The 22,149-nt window shown below is 44.6% G+C and overlaps 1 protein-coding gene across 2 annotated transcripts in view; it reads right to left on the bottom strand.

Moving 5' to 3' along the window:
* Positions 1 to 14,287: 14,287 nt before the first annotated feature.
* CRACDL (CRACD like) overlaps positions 14,288 to 22,149 on the bottom strand; it is a 56,739-nt gene continuing 48,877 nt past the window's right edge. The window contains exons 7-9 of one of the 2 annotated variants that reach the window (XM_090280342.1): positions 17,046 to 17,233; positions 15,860 to 16,004; positions 14,288 to 15,076 (exon numbers count right to left, since the gene is read on the bottom strand). In XM_090280342.1, coding sequence (XP_090136468.1) covers positions 14,934 to 15,076; positions 15,860 to 16,004; positions 17,046 to 17,233 — 476 coding nt within the window. In that variant the 3' untranslated portion in view covers positions 14,288 to 14,933. The remainder of the gene's footprint in view (positions 15,077 to 15,859; positions 16,005 to 17,045; positions 17,234 to 22,149) is intronic. The other variant, XM_090280343.1, reaches the window with a different exon arrangement.

The following is a 22,149-nucleotide window of genomic DNA, read 5'->3' as shown; positions in this document are numbered from 1 at the left end:
CTCCCATGTGTAAAAATCTAATGTGATATTGTAAATAAAAAATATTAAACGAATAAGAAAATGATCATTGGGTACACAATGACTAAATTATGAGAGTAACAGGTCAACATGAAGAATATGAACAGGACAGGAAGGTGAAGGGGCAGTATCTGTTACGACTTGCATGTTTAGCCTTTATCTGTTCATTGGGCAGCTATGATTTGACAAATGCTGGGTTAGTCTCATCAAAACCAGGGAGATGTGTTCCACATGTGGTCCTTACTCACCCCCCTCACCCTTCTTTTCTCTTTTAAAATGATTCCATGAATGCCAGAATTTAAAAAGGTAAAATGCCTTAGTTCTTAGGACTGCCCAGCCTTTCCCACTTCAACCCTCTGATGATAGTGGATGCCTGCTGTCTCCCACCTCTCCAGTCTGGTTGTTTCTTCTACCCAGTCTCTAAGTATTGATGTCCTTTAAGATTTGTCCTAGAACTTCTCTTCTCTGTCTTCACCGCTTTCCTAGGTGGTTTTGCCATTCTCATAGCCTTAAAAAATGTCAGTGCTGACAACTCCCAATTTATATCTCAAGCCAAGATCCTCCTCAGATTTCCCGACTCACAAAACTATCCATCTCTTTGACATCTCCACTTTGAGAAGCTCATTTGCTCCCTTCACTGCTTCTCTTTCCATCTCAGTCAATGGCAATACATCCACTCACTTGCTCAAGATAAAAAAACCTGAAAGAAGTCCTTGATTCCTCCCTTTCCCTAATCCCCATATCCAATTCATCACAGAGTTCTTTTAGTTCTACCTTCAAAATACACCCAGAGTCTGTCTACTTTCATCCATCTTCTCCCTCACCACAGTGGTCCAGTCACTGTCATCTCTGGGTGACATTTGTACAACAGCTTCCCCATGGGCCTCCCCGCTGTCACTGTGCCCATCCAACCATCAGCCAGAGTGATTTACAAGCAAAAATTAGGTGTGCATGCCACTTCCAACCCTAGTCTACATAAAAACTCTTCAGTGAGTTTCTGTTGCACTCAGAATAATACCCAAGCTTCTTACTGGACCTCAAGGCCCTGACTGAGCATGCCCCACACACATCTCCAGCCCCATTTTGAACTATCTCTCCTCAAGACTTTCTGGCTAGACTGGCCTCTAATGTTCTCCTAAGATTTTACTACTATCAGTGAAATCTCAGGATCAGTGGCCTCAGCATCACTGGGAGGCTGTTAGAAATCTCAAGACGCACCCAAGACCTACTGAAACAGAATCAGGATTTCTACAAGATCCCCAGAATAAAGTGTCTTCTGGATGTCTGGAGGTGGGGCTGAAGGTTCCAATCCCTCACTGGAGGTTCATGTCTCTGGCAGACAGTCCCTATCCTCCAGAAGTCACCTGGAAAATGAACTCAGGTGCAGTGGAAAGAGGCCTGCTTTTTTTCTTTTCTTTCCACTTTTTTTTTTTGCATGAATATTTACAAAGTTTAATAAGAATTTTTAAATACACTTAGTAACAGTGAATTACAAGTAAACCTAATGCTTTTTTTAATACAAAAGTGCAAGTTATTATCAGTAACTAATATATAAAATTGTACAAAAACTTGGGAACAACTAAGTAGTTAAACTGTTTTAACTTATTAGTTATATTTATATTTTATTTATTTTTAAATGTTTTTTATTGATTATATTGTTACAACAGTTCCAATTTTCTCCCCCTTGCTCCCCTCCACCCAGCAACCCCTCCCCCAGCAATCCCCCCCAAGTTCATACCCCTGGTTAGTAAAAATTAACTATCCACCCCCTCTCAAATATCAGGACCCTTTGTAATCTTGTAAAAGACAATGGGCAAAGGTCTCAAGCTCCTATAGCTGCTTCAAGCTGGACATGGTCATCGTCCTACCTACCCTTGGGTCCAGAAAACCCTAATAAGAGTGGGGGTGTGGAGGGGAGGGTGGCCTTCCCACATGGGGAAGGATCGTGCAGACTCCAGGTCAGTTGGCTGTCTCCGGTCAACGGCGTGCTTGGTTTAACAGGCTGGTGTCCTTGTTGTGTTCTGGGGGCAACAGATTTGGCAAAAAGGGTTAAAAGAGGCTTATTGTGAATAAGAAAAGATGCTCCTCTCACCCTAGACAAAATATTACCAGGGTTTTAGGAGCTCTTGTGCCAGGAACCAGGACAAAGACCACTACTGTCAGTTCCATTGTTATTTTTCCAAGACCCACATTACGGGGTTTACATATCATTTTGTAAATGAACTAGGTCTTTGGGACTCTGCCAAAAGTTGATCCTGCAAATTAAAAACAAGGACATGGTATTTAAAATATTTTAATTATGTAAATATTAATCACTACAGAACCAAGTCGTGTGATTGGAAAAATAAATACAATCTTCTGGTACTAAATGCATCTCTCCACAGAGAATGTCCTAAACATCAAAGTCACATGGATTGTCTTTTTTTCTTATACCCCAGCGAATACTCAAAATCATAACACATCTTAAATTTTAGGCTTATCCTGGAAATCCTCTTATTAGCCTTCAAGAATACTTGTTCTTGGCTCCTTTTTCAGGTTAACCCATTCTTGTTTCATGGAAGCAAACCCTCACACGGAGCCCTGAGACATCTCTTTCTTGAATTCTCTCTCCTTCCCTTGGGAACTATCCTTAAGTTACTTGTCTCAGTTTTTCTCTTTGAAGCTGTTGGTTTTCCTCAAGGCTATTTGATTGTCCATTTGTATTTATGGATGAAAGCCAGACAGATTTAGGGAGTGGTTGTGAGTCCCTCTGCACTCATGTAGGCCTTTTCTTTCCAAAATCCCATTTGAGAATAGGAAGACCAAGTCTATGGATGGGACAATCATCTGATAGGCTCAATTTCAGAGAGTATAGACAGGAAACAGGTAGCTACTCCCTCCATCCTCCAAACAAGGAGGACTTCCCTCTGGGATAGGGCACAAACATCCACACTGAGGCCTAACCCAACTCCTCCAAACTCCCACCATGCCATTTCATTAGAGGACAGCTATCCTGGTTTAGCTGGGGTGATATTCAAAGTTGGTTCTGTGAGGTAACTGCCCAATGGGACACAGTTTTTGAGATACCTTTGTTGAATGAACCAGCCTAATTTCAGCCTCTTTCCACTGGGATGTTTTGTACCTGTAAATTCTGAGCTCAGAGCTTTTGGGGAGCTAAGGCAAGGGCTCTGTTTCCAGGCTATTTTCTCTTTTGCATTTCTGAGCTGTGGCTTACTCTGCTATAGAAACTCAGCAATACCATCACGTCCACTTTCTACCTTTCAGCATTATGTCAATATCTGATCTGCTGCTGGCTGGTACCCCCTTCAGGTCTCAGGATTATAAAATGGGCAGGAGGCATGGTAAATGTGAGTGTCAGTCTTCTCTCTTATCCTCTTTTTGTTTTTAAACCATCAGCTGCCGATCTAGAAAACATGAAGTTGTGGGTACATTTACCCACTAGTTGAAATACACCAGGTAGATTTACCTTTGTGAGAAACCTAAACCAAATAGTTCATACAATATGAAAAATCTTAGTTTCATATTAAACGATTGCTTATATTTTTCCATTGTTTGAATATAAGGAACAGAAATTCTAAAAAAGAGATTGCTAGTTTATAAAAGTCTCCAAAACAGAATTTTAACCTGAATTTACGCTTCTCCAAAGAGAAGGTTATTGACCCCAGGTCTTTATATTCTAGGGGTATTTGAAAGAATATTATTAACCCATTAAGCAGAACTGTTTTCTCCTTCTTCCCTGTATATATCTATATTATAGATCATTTTATCAGCTTGGAAATCTAAAAGTGAGGTCAACAGCCGAAGCTGCACTAAGTAAGGAGTGAGTGGCATCACCCCTGTGGGAGTTTGAGCTCACACACTGGCTCATATGATCCTGGGCTTGGTATTCTCAGCAAAGGCTCTAGAAATGCTCTCTAAGCCTCGGGTAGCATTTGGTGACTGGGTGAGTATTTTCTAAGCCAGGTCTGTCAGCTTGAAGGATTCTCCCTTGGAAGAAAAGTCCTTTTTGCACCTTAGTCCTGGTAGAGTCCTCTTGAAGTTCCTGAAGGGGTTAATTCCTTGAGCTTCTGGGATGGAGAAAGCTTGGTTCTAGGGGCTGAACAGGATGCACAGAAATATAAGAGGTGAGTCATTGGTTCCAGGAACTTAACGTTCTCAATGAAGAACCATCCAGAGCAGCCAGCACCAATGAAAGCATCTTTAAATTAATTAGCTCCTTCTAAATCCAAAGGATAAATTAAATAAATGAATTGTCTGAGGCCAGTTGATTTGTAGTTCACATTTCTTCTGGAAAGACTTGATTACAGATTTATTACTGCATTTCTGAGCCACATGACTCAGTGGGGAGGTTTTTCTGGGCCTTTGATAACTGCCATGATGACTGAGGCCTTGAAAGGTACACACATGTGATTTCTGCAATATTTACTTATGTCCTCTGTACAAAAAACCCCCCATAAATGTGTTGCCAAGAATGTTTCTGAAAATAGGAAAGAAAAGGTATTTTATTTTTTTCTATAATGCACCTCTCAAATACCAACAAAGTGTAACCACTCAGCTTGCAATTTAAAATTAATTAATTAATTAGTTAATTTTAATCCTCACCCTAGGACATGTTGTTTATGATTTTAGAGAGAGAGAGGAAGGCAGAGAGAAGGAGAGAGACATCAATGATAGAGAAATATCAATGGGCTGCCTCCTATATGTGCCCTGACCAGGGATCGAACCCACAATCTAGGTATATGCCCTGAGGATTGAACTCGTAGCCTTTTGGTATATGTACAGAACGATGCTCCAACCAGCTGAGCCACCCAGCCAAGGCTTGGCTTGCACTTTTATGACAGTTGTGGACCATGGACTGAAAAGCAGCTCCTTGGGCTGACACAGGGATGTGCCAGGCTGGACTTTGTTTTGAAAATGCCAAAGCATGTAAATGTTCCTTCATTTCCATTTTGTAATAGTGTAAAGTGGACACTGTCTAACCTTAATTTCAGATATTTTGAAGGCAAGACCACCATGATCAACCATGATAGTTCATTTTATGTGTCAACTTGATGGGATCACCTGATGCCTAAATAGCTGGTTAATCATTATCTCTGGGTGTGTCTGTAAGGGCGTTTTGAGAAGAGACTCGCATTCAGATTGGTGGACTAAGTGAAGCAGATGTCCTCCCCAGTGTGGGTATCATCTAATCTGTTGAAGGCCCCAATAGAACAAAAAGGCAGAGGATGTGCTGGATTTGTGCTCTCTGCCTGACTGCCCATCTGGAACACTGGTCTTCTCCTGCCCTTGGCACTGCTGGTTCCCAGGCCTTCCGGCTCAGGCCTGAGACTGGAATCTACATCACCCTCCTCCAGCTCTCAAGTCTTCAAACTTCACCCCCGTCCCTGGGTCTCCAGCTCATACACAGCAGGCAATTGAACTTTCAGCCTCCATTACCCATGAGCCAATACCTTGTAATAAATCTCATTATATGTGCCCTATATATACCACCTAACAGTGGTTTCTAATTTGTATTTCAAGGACAATAACTGTCTCGGCTGTCCTCACACATTTTATTCTGGAATGACACTGGGAAATGGTTTTCCAGACTGATAATTTACCAGCTATAATTTCCCCCACTTCAGAAACAGGTTTGTGAGGTACGGTGGGTAAGAAAGTGGTTCACTGAGGGGTGAAGCCACCATGGGTCAGACGTGGGGGCAGGGTTGTGGGGGCAGGGAAAATCTGGGAAGAATGTTGCTATGACTTCCACTTCAGATCAGAGGCAGGAACAAAGAAGCCGTGTACCTTGGAATTGCCTCTGGTTCTCAGGCAACTCTGAGGAAGGTGAGTACTCACCCTACTCACCCATGCCTGTGCAAGGTCTGCCTCTAGTTCAGAAGGAGGGTTCCGAAGGAAGGGGGTATCAAGACTGTGCCCCTCATCACCATACACACACACGCAGCTGACTGTTGTTCTCTGAGATTGTATCTCAAGGCCTCTGAAGTCACCCCAATCTATAAAACACAGGTGGTCAAGGGCCTTCTCACGACAAGCTGTAGGAGCCTTACAACTTCATTACAATGAAACCATGGACCTGCAGGTTTGCTCCGAGAGCCAGCCTTATGCGAAGTAAACTTCCCGATGGCTTCCTCCAGCCACTTCCAGCTGACTGCCCAGTGTGGGCCTAGGGTCAGGCAGGAGGGCAGGCAGGGTTCCTGGACCTCTTCCTGCTGCCCAAGGGCAGTCTCATCCAAGGTGCAGATACCTTGACACTGAGCAAGGAATGCGGTTTAATAAAGAACAGGTACAGATATTTCCTATTTGATTTGAATAGGTGATACCTGGTTTCTGGAACCTGAGAAGTTCTGTTCTGTTGGCCACCTAGCACAGCCCCGAATAGTAAATCTGAAATGAAGGGACATTCTTTCCTTTGCTCACTGTTGCAGCTCCCCTGAGGGATCCTTGAATTATCCGAGGAAGCCTCATGCCAATTGTGATCCCAGTCAGTAGTCTTGGCTTCCTGCCAGAGCAGTGACAGCCCAAAAGCTGCAACACCTGCATAAAGAGGCAGATCAGCACCTTGTACATAACTGAGCCATAAATGGAAATACATGAAAAAATTATAATAAATTAGAGCTTGCACTACAGAGAAAATGCGCTTGAAAGCAGCCAGTGAAAGGTGGGCAGTGGTGGCTGTGTATTTACTCAAGCCGGGTCTGGGGAAAGTTTCCTGGAGCTGATCAAGCTTTTGAGACTACATTGAAATGCAGCCGAAAAGGGGAGGCTGAAGGCACAAATAGGCACGTGTCCCCAGGATTCCTGATGCCATCCTGGGTCCACATTTCACTGCATCCGGGAGGGACTGGCTGGACTCCAGTGACTATATGCTTCCAATACCAGCACCACTGGGATCTGTATTCTCTGGAGCTGGTTCACAAGCCTCAGAAAGTTCATTCTGTAACCAAATGCTGGTCCGGCTGCCTGCTGCTACAAAAGCCAATACCCGAGAGGCAGGTGCTGATGTAAAGCGAAGTGGTTTATTTTCAGGTGCTGGCCACCTGGAAGATGGGGGATTTATGTCACAACGCCCATCTCCACATCTCAGTGGAGGCAGAGGAGGAAAGGGGCAATAGAACAAAGAGATCCAAGGAGGGGGTTGCAAAGTTCTCTATGTGCAGACAAGCACAGTCCATTCTGATAAGGCAGATGATGGTCTGGTGAGCGTCATCCACAGTTGAATGTCAACAAATCCCCTGGACCTGGGATACTTGAATGTCAGGGTCTGTATCTTTTGAAGTTAGTTCCTAGGATTCTTAAACAGACACACTGTTCACCTACAGGCTACATATTAATTAGAGCCAGCACTTACAGAAACAATGTCAAAAGGATGGTGAGGTGGGTTACAATTTCCCACCATATTAATTTTCCACTGTAACAATTCCACACAAATATTAACTGACCATCCATCCTGAGCCAGGGAGGGTGGGGAAGCAACAGATGCCATGCCTGTGATGCCTGGACTGAGACCCCACCCTGAGGAGGAGTGAGCTGATGGGGAGGGAGCCCTGTGCCAGAGAATATGCAGAAGTTCAGAATTTATTCTAAAATCCATGAAAAATCACTGAAAAGTTTTTGTTCTATGGACATTACTCTCATCCATATGCTAACAATTCCCAGCTTTATGTCTCCATTCTAGACCTCAGCTCTGAACTCCATCTGCCTGCTCAACATCTACAGAAGTCCGGTAGGCACCCTCTTTACATACAAATCTGCTCTTCCTGTCATAGTCCCCATGATACTGTGATATAAAACATATGTATTTGGTCTTTGTCCTGGTTCCTGGGTAAGGATGGGGAGAAGTGTAGGGTGATGAGGAATAATAGGGTCCCCACATCATGGTAGGGAGGATCAAGAGAAATGGTGTCCTGTTTAATGGAAAAGGAAAGAGCAAAGTTATAAAAGAAAAACTATAAATATAATGTTTATAAAAGATAAGTCTTGGGGAGTAGTGGAGAAAAGAGGTAATGTGAGTCAGGCAATTTTTTCATATTTCATAGAGGGACTCAGTAGGTGCCACATAAAATTAATAAGCCAAACAAGCATATTATCTATAATTATGTGTGTAACAACCCCAAAATACAAAAAACAAACAAACAAACAAATAAAAAAAAAACACACTTAAATATGGTTACTCTAGAGCAGTGGTTCTCAACCTCCCTAATGCCGTGACCCTTTAATACAGTTCCTCATGTTGTAGTGACCCCCAACCATAAAATTACTGTCATTACTACTTCACAACTGTAATTTTGCTACTGTTATGAATCGTAATGTAAATATCTGATATACAGGATGTATTTTCATTGTTACAAATTGAACATAATTAAAGCATAGTGATTAACCACAAAAACAATATGTAATTATATATGTGTTTTCCGATGGTCTTAGGCGACCCTGTGAAAGGGTCGTTTGACCCTCGAAGGTGTCACGACCCACAGGTTGAGAACCGCTGCTCTAGAGGATGAAACTGCTTTTGGGAGGGCAAGGCTTTGATTTTTCATTTCAAATTATTCTATAGCTCAGGAGTCAGCAAATTATGGCCCACAGGTTGGCTGTCTGTTTTTGTAAATGAAGTTTTATCGGAACATATTCACACCCATTTGAATAAAAAGCATGCCTCAATGATATGCTATCTATAGTAAACCCACTTCAAATATAAAGACATACATGGGGTAAAAGTAAGAGGATGGAGGAATACATAATGTGAAATCATTAACCAAAAGAAAGGTGGAGTAGCTATATCAATTTTAAAGTAAATTTCAGAACAAGGAAAATTATCAGGGATAAAGAGAGACATTCCAGAGTGGCAAAGGGGTCAAATCTCCAAGAAGACATAATTCTGTATGTTTGCACCTAACAACAGAGCTTCAAAATATACAAGGCAGAAACAAATAGATCTGAAAGGAGACACAGACAATCCACAGTAAGAGGTGAAGAGTGCAACAGCCTCTTTCAGTAAATGACAAAACAAGCAGGCATACAATTGTAAGGATATAAATGACTAAAACAACACTATCTACCAACTTGATTTAAGTGATATTTATAAAACATTCCACCCAGCACTTCCTGAATGCACATGGAACATCAACCAAGAACAATCACCGTGCTTCGGCCACTAAATGCCAATGTAAAGGCTGCATTCCATGTACCAGGTAGTTTGGGTCTGAGATGCACCAGAGAAGAGCAGGGTTGGGTAATTTGAAAAAGGTATAATATAACCAATTCTTCTAACTACCTCCTCCTCTCCATCTCCCCCTGCCCTTCCATTCCCACTGAGAACCTTTGGGCTGGGCTCTGACAAGCAGGAAACGAAGGAAGGTGAGGTGCATGTGACTGAAATGGTGTTTCCTTATAGACTGGAATGTCCTGATGACTCTTGAGGGTACAGAAGCAAAGTTATCAGAAAGTGGGGAGAGAGCATTAAAAACTGGGGATTGTTCTGTTTTCCTTAGTAAGCAATAACCTTCCAGAAGTATCAGAGCTTTTGCTGAAGAAATAAGCTGATCTTCCTTGTGGCTTACCACAAAGGCCCAAGAGGCCACCTCTCCCAGGCCAGAATTAGAGAGGCAGCCTCAGTCCAAAATATAGACCACTCCAGACTTGTGTATTAGTTTTCTCAGGCAGTCATAACAAAGCACCACAGACTGGTGGCTTAAACAATAGAAATCCATTTACTCATAACTCTAGAGGACAGAATTTCAAGATCAAGGTATCGGCACAGTTGGTGTCTTCTCAGGCCTCTCTCCTTGGCTTGTATATGGTCATCATTTCTTTTTGTCACCACATGATCTTCCCTTGTGTGTATCTGTGTCCCAATCTCTTATTAGGACATCAGTCATAAGATTAGGGCCCACCTAAATGACCTCATTTAACTCAATCACCTCTTTAAAGGCCCTCTCTCCCAGTATATCACATTCTGTGGTCCTGGGGGGGTTATAGAACTTGAACATATGAATTTTGGGGGACACAAACCTATAACACCTTGGAAGTCCAGCACCCAGTGGGATGAGATCCTAAAGAGGAGTGCTCCTGAAACCTGCTACAGCCAGCGCAGATGTTTCCAGTGGATGCACAGAACCACAGCCTATAAGGGCAGGAGCTTCTGGAACTTCTAAGGTTCCCAGGTGACTCGGGATATGTCTGGCTCCAGCCACCGCCAGGGAAGCTGGCTCCCATCCTGGCCCAAATTAATTTAGTGCCTAGCCCCACGTCCGTTATAACCATTTCTCATGGTTGCAGCATTTCAGCACGACCCACGAACAGTGCTCCCAGAGGCTGGAGCTCTGCAAGGCCGCCCTACACTCAGTGAGGTAGTGGGCATCCACACTGCCTCCTGCCCTGGCCTCACGAAGCCTGGGCAGCACCCCCGCCCAGGGGACATGAGACATGAAGTGGTAGGGGTGGGCAATAGTGAAAACAATGTGATCACATTTCTCCTTACCCTCCCTTGAGAAGAAGGAGCACCTGAATTTAAAGGCTTCAGCTTCTGAAAGATTGGGTTTATTTTATCTAAAGGACTCCCTAGTGATTTGCCCCTCATTTCCTCTGTCTTGGTAGTAATTTTGCATTTTCCTAAATTTAATACCAGAATTCTTATTCCCGTGGGGAAGTCTTCCAGGGGCAACGTGTTCTTTACTGGATAGTGGGCTAAATGTTGAATCTCTGTTCTTCTGCAAGCATAACAGCAGAGGTGTGCAAGTCTGGAGGCCTCTGGCCTCTCTGCAAATGCTTCGAGTGCTCTTAGGGGAGGTTAATAAGGAAAGTGGAGCACGCCCCAGCACCCAGGATGACTGTTGTTGTGGTTAATAATCTTCTGGGCATCACAAACACAGCTCTTCTTTACTCCCATGCTAATGATAATTTCCCTACAGAGAAATCAGGAAGGAAGGTAGACAAGGCACATAAAGTCAATGTCAGCAGCTGCCTGAGCACCTGTGCTCTTGCCTAAAACTCATGTGTTCAGCCTGCACTATTTCTGCTTATTGGGCCTAAGAAGCCTATTCATTAGAGAATATTTTCATCTACCAGGGAATAAATACATATTTTCCTCTGTCAGAGAGTTCAGTAGAGCTGATCAGAAGATTCAGGGGTGGGGCTGGGGAAGCAGATCTTTGCCTCTCCCTCATCATGTACAATTACAGAAGCGGGTTGGGAAGGCCCCTCTGCTGACTGGCTGCCTCTGCTTGGCCTCCTTCTCCTGGTAATAAAAAGCTTTCAAAGCACTCTGAACAACCACATTCTGCATAAAAGCCCATTTGGATCATTTTCTGGATGGTTACTTCTTGGTTATAATTAGAATTAAGAGGAATAAAAGACAGAATTAAGAGCAATAGCATGTAACTCCATTACAACATGAATGTAAGAGGCCCTGCCTTGCAGATCCAGAGTAGCGCTGGAGCTGGCCACGCAGCCCGAACCCCTTTCCAGGGCCAGGATCCGTCCCGCGCCCTGGAGGCATGGCCATCTTTCCACTGCAGCTTGCTCACCTTAAGTGTCAGGGTGCTCACCTGACCAGCAGCCTGTCCCGTGCACCTTACCCTCCCTCGAGGAGTTATGCTGCACAACTCCAGTAGGTAAAACACATCTCTGTCCTTCTCTGGAACCTTCATTTCTAGTCCCAGCTTATTCCCTTGGAGTTTCATAGAATAAGTCAATGCTCTCCTCTTTCTTCAAACACCTGAAGGAACCTCTGCTGCCTCCCCTTGGCCTTTCTGACCTGAACATCTCCTTTCTCTGAGCTTTCTTCCATAGGACACTCCCTTGTCATCTTGGCTGCCTCCCTGGACCCTTTCTAGAAAGTCGAAGTCTGTGTGTGAGATGCCCATCACTTGTGCTCTCGGTGTCTCAGCTGGAACTCAGTGACAGAGTTCCATGCATAGGCATGTGTGTGGTGGGTGGGAGGGGTGCAGCTGGAGACGTGGCCTCTGGTTGGACACCTGCTTCCAGAAACGACTCCACACCGCACGACATGATTATGGGTCTTTGTCCTACACCCCCAGCTATCTCTGCCATACAGCCTCAGGCAGACTGCAGTTTGGGAGGTGTTAGGTAAAATTCGCTTATACTGTGTACATGGTAAAACATCAATGTAAAAGCAAGGACTTTTCACTTTAGGACCCAGAAAAAGAACACGAAACTAGGTATTAGGTACCTGTAGCTAAGTAACAAATTACTACAAAACTTAGTGGCTTAAATGCTAACAAACATTTGTTACTTAATACTTTCAGCGGGTCAGGATTTAGGAGCAGCCTAGCCTAGCTGGGCAGTCTGGCCTGGGATCCCTTGTGAGGTCACAATCAGTATGTCAGCTGGGCTACACTCATCTGAGGCTTCATTGGGGCCAGAGGAGCCAGTTCTAAGGGGCTCACTCACATGGCTGGCAAGTTGCTGCTGGTGGTTGACAGGAGGTGCTTCTGCTGCATAACAAAGTACCACAGACTGGGGACTTAGACCACAGCAATGTTGTTTCACAGTTCTGAAGGCTGGAAGTCTGAGATCAAGGTGTTGGCAGGACCTATTTCTTCTGAGACCTCTCTCATGGCTTGTATATGGCTATCTTCTCCTCATGTTGTCACATGGTCTTCCCTTTGTGTATATCTGTGTCAAATTTCTTCTCATAACAACATCAGTTATATCAGATTAGGGCCCATCCTCATGATCTTGTTTAACTTAATTACCTCTTTACAGGTCCTATCTCCAGGGGGTTAGAACTTCAACATATAATTTGTGGGTGGTGGTGGTGGTTGAGAAGGGCACAATTTAACCCATTACAGGGGGTCTCAGTTCTTTCCACCTGGGCCTCTCCATAGGCTGCTATAGCATCCTTAAGGCATGGTGACTGACTTCTCTCAGAGAGGACAGTCCCAAGCAGTGCAGGGTAAAGGCAGCAACATCTTTCATCATCTCACTTCAGAAGTCACACAAGTCACTTCTGCTACATTCTGGAGTTAGAAGTGAGCATTAAGTCTGTCTCACACTCAGAAAAGGCAAATTAGGCTCCACATTTTGAAGGGAGGACTGTTCAAAAATTGTGGCATATTTTAAAATCACTGCAGCTGCCATAGAAATATTTCCCTATTGTTTTTCTTAGGATCCAATACAGAGACTGCTGTCTTTCAATTTTTTTTCTTCCTCAGTCTGCCACTTAAAACTGATGCAGATCTAAGACCCATCTCACCAAGTGCATTTTTCTTAAAATTGCAGGGGCACCTATATTCAGTAAGTGTTTTTCTTCTTGATGATTTCTCTCTTGTGAAGGAGAAATCTTGTCACCTTCTTAGTGTGGCTGTCAGTGTGGATGAGGAAGCCTTGTTATCCTCAAAATGGCAGCCTTGCTCTAGCTGGAGACAGTCCCTGTAGTCTTAGGAAGAAATGGTTTAGAGTAATAATAGCCAACCTGAATTTGTTTTCTAGTTAAATCTTTTCGTGTCTAAGCTTTTGGAGCAAGACTAGATTGATAGGGTTCTTGTTCAGAGCACATTCATCATGGCATTCAGTACTGATGCTCTCTAAGTCAGTGCAATTAATAAATCAATTTGGTTGGGTAAAAAACTATCCCAAGACATTTTCAATAAAGGTAGACCTGATTAAATTGTGTAGTTCTAACAGCTAGAAAAATAATTATTCATGAAGATGGAAAATGCAATAAAAGTACCAGAATTTCGTGTATGTAAAATCAAATTATAATATATGTGATTATATGTTACTGATTCTGATGGCTAAATGTTCCTGGCTACATACATATTCTCATTGGGATTAGCTTGTTAAGAGGAAAAAAATTGGAAATAGAGGTATTATATGAGAGAGGTATTATATAACAGAGACAGAATTCTGAGACCCCAAAATATATGCTCTTCCTCTGCTGGCTTCACCACATTCTGCATTCATGGGTCATGCTGGCTAATGCATTGAAAACCTAGTTTTTAATGGAAATATACAGGTTAATTAGATGCTAAAGAATTGTAACATTTTGGGAAATTTCATGTTTCTCGTATGTTATACCAAATGAACAAGAAGAGGACAAAAACCTATATTAGCTTCTTATGTCCAAAGAATAAAAACCAAAATTTTACTGGTGGAAAAAAAAAGTCTAAGAAAAACACAAACTCCAAAATCAACTCAATCGATATTTTAAATGAGATATGTGTTAGGCAAAACTCCATACTTTGCATTAACTCAGTGCTGGAGGACATTCTCTAAATGTGGATAGAAATAACACTTACACACATGACAGAGGCATGTCTGAAACCTTTAATTGAACAGATGATGCATTGTGCAATGGTTTAGGACACAGATGGCTATTGGAAAAGTTTAAAAATTATTTTTGGAAACAGTCTATGAATTGATGTGTACCCTTTCTGCTCCTTCATAAAGTGACTATATCTTCAGGAACACTGACTTTTATAGGTGCTCTTAGAAACAGCTTCCCTGTTTACTATAAATGTCATGCCCAATAGTAAACACAAGAGGAGAAGACAGGATCCACAGGCAAGACAAAGACCAGAGACACAAGCTGATCTCAAGTGGAGGCACAGACACGTGCTCCCTGTCCTAGTTCTGCATCCACGTTTCGTTCCCTCTTTCTTCCTTGTCAGGGCCCTTTGATCACGGGGATTCTGAAAGACTCGCATTCATACCTTTGGGCACAGGGCCTGTTCCTGGCCCTCTTCAATGGTGTTCTTGTTTTCGGGCACTGCTGGCCCGGACTGTGGCTGTGCGTCTGTCTTCCTTGTTTGCCGGGTTCCTTCCTCCCCAGCCTCGCCCTCCTATAACCTGATGATAAAAATCACTCTTAAGTTTCAGTTTGCCTTTAGTGTCAGTTTTTCACTAAGTGACCTGTCAAAGTGGTGGACGTTTTTTATCAGTACATGGTCAACCTATTTTATAATTTGGGGCATGTCGCTCCAAGCTTGAGATTTCTTTCTGGCAAGCTCCATCCAGGAGGGCTGCTCTGCACTGGCATAACTGGCTCTCTTCAGCTGGTGCTGCTCCTTCTCCGTCATTACTGCAGACTGAGCTGCTGGGAAGGAGACAAAACAAACAGAAACATGAGCAATGAGTTTAAATTTTCACTTAAGCCTCTTGAATTTCTTTAAAATATGCATCAAGCTCTTAACTGTGGTCTCAAACATAAAATCCTTAATGTGCAAAAATGTAAAGAAGACTTAGGCACATAATACCTTTTGTGATAAGAAGACTGACAGGTAGGCTCAAATACAGTGAGGAGAAACTTCCAGAATACAGCTGCAGTACTCTGGGGACTAATTGTACAAGTGTGAATATTCTTAACACTACTGAACTGCACACTTAAAAATGGTTAAGATGGTAAGTTTTATGTGTATTTTACTATAATTTAAAAGAAATTTCAAAAATATTGATACATGCAATGACAGAGATGAATCTAAAAACATTATGCTCAGTGAAAGAAGCCAGATACAAAAGGACACATATTATATGATTCCACTTATAAGAAATGCCTAAGAAAGGTAAATACAGAGAGACAGAAAGTAGATTCATGGTGAATGACTGTAAGCAGGCATGAGGTTGCTTGTAGGGCTTTAAAACTGGATTTTGATGCTTGTACAACTCAATAAAAATATACTTACTGTCCATCAATACTCACTGAATTGTACACTTAAGACAGGTGAGTTTCACAGCATGGGAATGATAATTAAAGGCTATTTTAACAAATCAATGTGTCAAGTAATTTAGAAAAAAGCAAAACAAAAAACAAAATAAAACCTGCAGGACCCATCCTAGAAACATTGTTCAGAGTGTTTGGGACTATTTGCGGGTTTCATACCCAAGTTCTGATGGGACAAAGAGATCCCTCTTTGCAGCCCCTCCTGGAGGTGGAGCTTGGTCCCCTGCCTTCGGTCCACAGTGGCCTTAGCTGGGGCCATCAGGAAAGACTTGCTGCGGACAAAGTCGGCTTGCCTCATAGGTTCCTATTAGGATACAGGAAAGACACATGAAGTCTGGCCACCTGAAGTTCAGGTGGGTAGAAGCAGAACCCAAGGCAGTAAGCCGCCCAAGGTCTCTGCTGGCAGGAATTGTGCAGCTGGTGCTTTTTGGGGGGAGCTCAGCTCTGTGCCCTCACTAATATCCAGCCTTCAAAGCACAGGCGCTCAGACTAGTGTGGGCTTCTCCTGGGCACACACAGGCATCCTGGTTTCTGCCTCATCCTCATCCCTGGCCTCAGCCCCAGATATTAGCCAGCAGGGATCCCATTTGAAAGTCAAAATGAATTGTGCTTGGAAATAGTTATGAGGTTTTTTATGACACTTGGTATGCTTACAGATGCCCCACACCAGATCACTGGTTAATATTTGTTTTAAAAATTCTCTAAGTCTGCAGGTTTTCAGGCATAGGGACAATTGAGGTTTGGGTTAAAATGAAGGGGAGCAGGTTCTAACTGCAGGCTCTGGCTTACCTCCCCAGATGGATGAAACACCCTAAGGATTCACCATGGTGGCTAGTAGGGAGAGAACACAAATGCCACGATTCTCAGCTTGCTTCTAAGCACAGTTGTTTGGGTTTGAAAAAGTTGTCTGCAGTCCTGACTGCAAAATGGAACCCTGGGTTCCAGCTCTGCAGCCCTGGGTGGGGAGTAAGGAACCCTGGCAGGCATCCTGCGCAGCAGCAAAAGCAGGGTTGGTTCATCACCGCGACACGAGTCAAGATGGAGCTTTTGATAGGGTCACTGCATCTAACTGAGAAGTTATTTTAACCCTGTTCCTTTTCTCCAGATGCTGCGTTGCCTAGGAGGCAGGGGCAGAGAGCTGTCTCCACCGCCTAAGTGATCCACCTGCTTCTCTGTCTCCCTAAAAGCTCAGCACATGCCAAAGGCAGTCAGCAGCCATCATTAGAAGCCCTGGGCTCTGTAAAGACCATGCAGGACGTGTGGTCCTTGCAAGGTCTCAGCCCCCAGCCCCAGCTGACTGCTCTCTCCCGAATCTACAGAGACGGGAAGGGTCGGCTCTAAGCACCTGGGCTCTCTCACGTGCCTTGGCTGGCTTTCCTATTTCAGACTTCAGGATCTGGGCCCCATGCTTGTCCTGATGGTGGGGTGGCTGCTCTGGGGCTCCTCGCCGCTTCTGTGGAGTGATGAGGATCCAGGGCGGCACCGGCTGGCCCTCAGCTCCAGATCCTGTCACTGCAGGTGGCAGACCTTTCTCTGTGGGTAGAGACACAAGGTGGTCAACACAGTCTTAGTCCCTCTTCGGTCTCACTTTTGCTGCTCCCACACAGAGGACACTGTGCGGGGGTGAGGGGAGCAGTGGGTAGTGGGAGGGGGAAAGACAGTGTGGAGCCTCTCTGGGGAGATTATTACTTTTCTCTAGGGGACTTTTTTTTCTCATGTAAAGATTCACCAAGAAAATTATGCTCCTCTAGTCTGAGCCACAATTGCTCCTATACATACATTTTAGAGCCAACTTCCTCCTACGGGACATTTTCTGGAATAACATAAAAGTGTGCAAATAACTAAGATTTCTTTAATATCAGCCTCTCATTTTGTACTAGTACATACTTCCTGATTTGTTTGGAAGTTGCAGACACATTATTATTTTCTATTCTTTTGAAAATTGTAAGCATGCCCTTCCATTTGTAAACAATAATACCCAAAATGGCCCCAGCTGTTTTCTTTAATGCTTTAGAAAAAAGAGAGATAGTGCCTTTAAAACCATAATGTTTTGCTGAATTTTCTCCTGTGTTCACAGTGCTTATCTTTGGGTAGTAAAACAGTAGGTAGGTCATCTTCCCCTACTACCTCCCCTTTATAACTCTCCTGGTTTTTCATATTTTCTACAATGAGAACTTGTACCTACATCAACAGAAAAAATAAGCAATTGTTTTTTCAAGGGAAACTATAGATGAAATAAGTGGCCTCTCCCAGGTTCAAAAGTACTTTCTCTCCCAAGTATACTAGACCCAAATGTTCCCCAGCCCACCCCTCTGAATGTCTGCTTCCACCACACAGAACAAAGACTGATGTCACCTCCATACAGACGGTTCCCAGCCAGCCCTCTCTTGTTTGCCTCCTGCACTGTGCACCTGGGCCAGTCAGGTGAAAGCAGGGTCCGTGTCACAGCACATGCCCAGGGGAGTTAGCGTCATTATGCTTTGCATTCTGAAATGTGTCATCCCTTGTTCTGGTGTGTACGGGACATTGCTACTCTATTTGCTTTTGTTTCTGCCTTCAGTTCAACCCAGAGTCCTTTTCTCTCAGTCCCTTGGTCAACAAGAAGGGACAAGGGACAGGAGTCATTGCTCTGAGAACCTCTGTCTCTCGCCAGAGCAGAGAAAGGCCCAGGGCTTCACACCCTGACCCCTCGTTGGCCTGGGAGGCTGGGAACAGCTCCCACTTGTCTCCTGGCTGCTCACTAGGAACCTTGCTCCATTTCTTTGACTCACCCCTAGTCCTTTCCTGCCTCTTCAGGCTCTTCCTGGCCACTAACTTCTTCCCTGCTGCTTTGTATAATACTTGGGTCTCCTACAGCTCAAAGAAAAAATGTCTCCACTGAGGCTCTCCATTCACTTGAAGCCCCAGTTCTCTGTTCTCCTTAACCCTCAACTCATACAGCCAGTGCCTGTGTCTCTTCAGCTAATTCCTAACCCAGCCACAACATGAATGCTGTGCTCTCTGCCCAACCACTGAACCATAAACACTGATGTCTTCCTCTTCTCAACTTGCTTACGCCTGCAGCTCTAACGTGACCACATCATCTCTCTTGGGAAGCCTGTCATCCTTGGGTGTTCCCTTTCTAGGTTCTTACCAGACTCTTGCTCCTAAGCCCAGAAGTGCTTCCTTGTTCCTGACTCCCAGCCTGCATCTCTTCTTCCCAAAATGTCTCTATTCCACTCCTGATTTCAATACTCAAATCTTCTCAGATTACTTTCAAATGTATTATCCAGTCCTACATTTCTTCTCCCCTTCTTTCCTCCCTCCCTCCCTTCCATTCACCTATTCTATCCACACATCCACCTACCCATCCACTGTTTGCTATGAGCAAAGATTGTTAAATGCTGAGGTGGAAAAAGAAACAACACACTGTTTCTTCACAAAACACAAAGGCAGTAGGGGAGACTAAGGACTGACAAGTAAACCATTGTGGAACTTGGAAAATGATACAATTTATAAAGTTCTATGTAGATGCAGGGCCTAATGCTTTAGTGGTAAGGATTTGAGGATGCTGTCTGGGACTGGAACCTGGAGGACAGTGAACCTAGGCTGAGCAGAGGGGCAAGAAAGGCCTCCCAGGTGGAGGGGCAGAGGCAGAGTGCCTGTAGGCCCACAGGAAAGGCTGTAGGGCAGGAGGGGTGACTGGCCTTCTGTCCACATGGGGAGCCTTGAGGGTTTAATCCAGGGGCACATCTGAGTGGGGAGCTGAAGAGGGAGGCTGTGGACACAGTCCAGAGAGCTGGCAGGGGATTGGATGCCTTATTCCAGAATCATCCCTTCTTGTCCACCAGGGCCCTGCCCAAGTGCCACTTCCTCCATGCAGACTGCTCTGGTTCTCTCCCTCTCTGATTTCTTCTGTAACTCTCTGAGACATCTGTCCCAGTGGTTGGTACTACAATGTCTGCTAGCTGACTGTCTACCCCACTGATACATGTTTTTGGTCATTAGTACTTCTTATTTATTTAACAAACACATGTCACACACTACATACCAAGTCCTAATATAGTAGTAGCCCATTTATGACATAATTTTACATTTTATTGCTTTTCCAGAGGCCCTGACACATGAAAGATAGGTACATTTTACAGAAAGTCTGCATTTCTCATTCCTTGTTATCAGATCTTCATTCACAGAGTTCTCATACTCTGTCTTCATGGACTTTTCTTAAAAGGCTTAATTCACTTCTCTGATCCTTTTTTCACACCCAGTGAGTCACTAGCCATGCCCTCTTCTCACTCCTGGCCCAAGATGTGAGGCCACACTGTCCTCACAGTGAGTGCTGCTCAGTGCCTTTGCCTCATCGTGGGCAGACTGGACAGAAGGACTGGGCTACAGGCTGAAACCCACGACCTCAGTCAACAAAATACTCTGAGTAATCTGATCAAAACAAAGTGTACATGGAGAGAAAGTTTCCATCCCAGTTAAATCTACAGGCAGAACGGTAGCTGTGCAATGCCAAGGCAGCCCAGGCAGCTCTGGGAGGGCAGGGCTCTGGCTGCCTCTCCAACCCTCCTGAGGCTCAGTGTGGGGTGTCAGACACTCCAGTTGCTCTTACAATCAGGGCACAAGACATAGCTTTGGTGAGTTCCTATACCATGCAATTGGATTACCCTCTTTGAGCCAAAAAGAGTATTTAAAACTCACTGGAGAAAGTTCCATGGAACCAGGGGACACACAGTGGAGAGAGGAGGCCCGAGAATGAGGCTGGGGACCCCAACGGTGGACCAAGGCCAGGGACTATGCTCAAGGCCCACATCTCATGGCTGAAGCAAATCATATTCTTCTCCCTTCCAGTCTGTGTATGGGAACTACAGTATTGTCAAGAAGGCAACTAGGTTCAACGTGGCAAGAAGTGGTGGTTTTCTTTCTTTCCACCAAGAGTGTGCTGGCAGATTTCACTGCAAGCAGAAAAGGGTCAATGCCCTACTGCCTGTCTGTGGGGAAGTGTGTGCCCATAAGTCTCTGTTTGTGGGCAGAACCATGGGAGGGAGTAAGCGCCACAGCTGGGTCAGGCCGGGCCATGCAAGGCTGTGTGCGATGCAGTGTCACCTAGTGCTGGACCAGACGCATGGCCAAGATCTTTCACCAACCAATTCTCTCTCTTTTGGTTCCACCACTTCTCTTCCCTGAGTGGTGGTCTTCCTTTGTATTCTGTACTCTCCTTTTCCACTTCCTCCTTGTCAGGACTGTAAGAAGGCCAGAGGCAACCTGACACCCTGCAGACCCTTTCACAGCCTCATGGAGAAAGGGCACAGATGGTGGACAGGGTTCACACATCAGGAAGGAGAGAGAAAACCACAACAGCTCCCAACTGTGATTCAGAAAGGCCTCAGATTCCATCTGGAGTATGTCTCTGTCGAAGGTGAGCACAGGCAGAGCAGCTGGGTGATAAGTCATCCGGCTCTGTGGTGGAAGGCCTCAGTGGCCACTGTGCTCTGCACCCCCACCCACTGCATCTGGCAGGGGCAAGGGCGTGTGGTGTGAGCCATATTACACAAGGGGTGGACATGAGAAGGGAAGAATAAGGCAAGTTTCAGGGGTCAGAAACCTTACACTGTGACAGTTCTACAGCAGGAACATCCAGGGTCAAGGTTCCACCATAAAATAGCTTCAGAGCTCAGGCATGTTCAAAATGTCGTTATCTCTGGACTTCCAGCAAGATGGAGGTGTAGGTAAACATGCTTCACCTCCTTGCACAACCACAAGAAGAATCACAGCTAATCTCAAGACAAAAAACACCCAGAATGCCCAGAAAATCTAACTGTGTGGAAGTCTGACAACCAAGGATTTAAAGAGGCCACATTCATCCAGGCGGGTAGGAGGGATGAAGATGGGGAACTGGAGCAGAGAAGATGAGTTGTGGCACTGGAGAGGTGGCGGTGGTGGCAGCAGCAGAATGGGTAGTCCCACATTCACGTGCAGTAGATAAAAATTGGGAGGGATACCTTGGGACTTGGGAGTGATCCCAGAACCAGGCCAAGACTGTGCTGTCCAGGGTTCCAGCGCCAGGAAAATAAAGTCTCATAGCTTCTCGCCGTGAAAACCAGTGAGGTTGGGGCAGCAAAAGAAACTGCCAATTTATCAGAAAAGTCCATTTAAAGGGCCCGCATAAACCTAGAATATACACAAGCACACCTACTCTGAGAAGCACCACCAGGGTAACAGCTAGAAGGGTGCCAGTCACATCTAGGAAGTAAGTGAAGTGACTAGAAACAGGGCAAGTGCCAGGCAAGCCTCCAGAAGCCAGGCAACGGCATTGTAGCCTCTCCAACCCCTTCCCACACACACAGAGCCACAAAGCAGTGAAGTGGGTAGCCCCACCCTGGTGAATACCTAAGACTCCGCCCCACACAACTTATAGATGTGCTAAGAGGAAGTCAAAGCAGCTCTACCTAATACATAGGAACAAA

This window comes from Furipterus horrens, unplaced genomic scaffold (assembly GCF_987537825.1).
Source record: "Furipterus horrens unplaced genomic scaffold, mFurHor1.1.pri manual_scaffold_6, whole genome shotgun sequence".
Taxonomy (NCBI): Eukaryota; Metazoa; Chordata; class Mammalia; order Chiroptera; family Furipteridae; genus Furipterus; species Furipterus horrens.
Note: the sequence above shows the minus strand (reverse complement) of the source record. Positions and strands in the feature narration are given on the sequence as shown.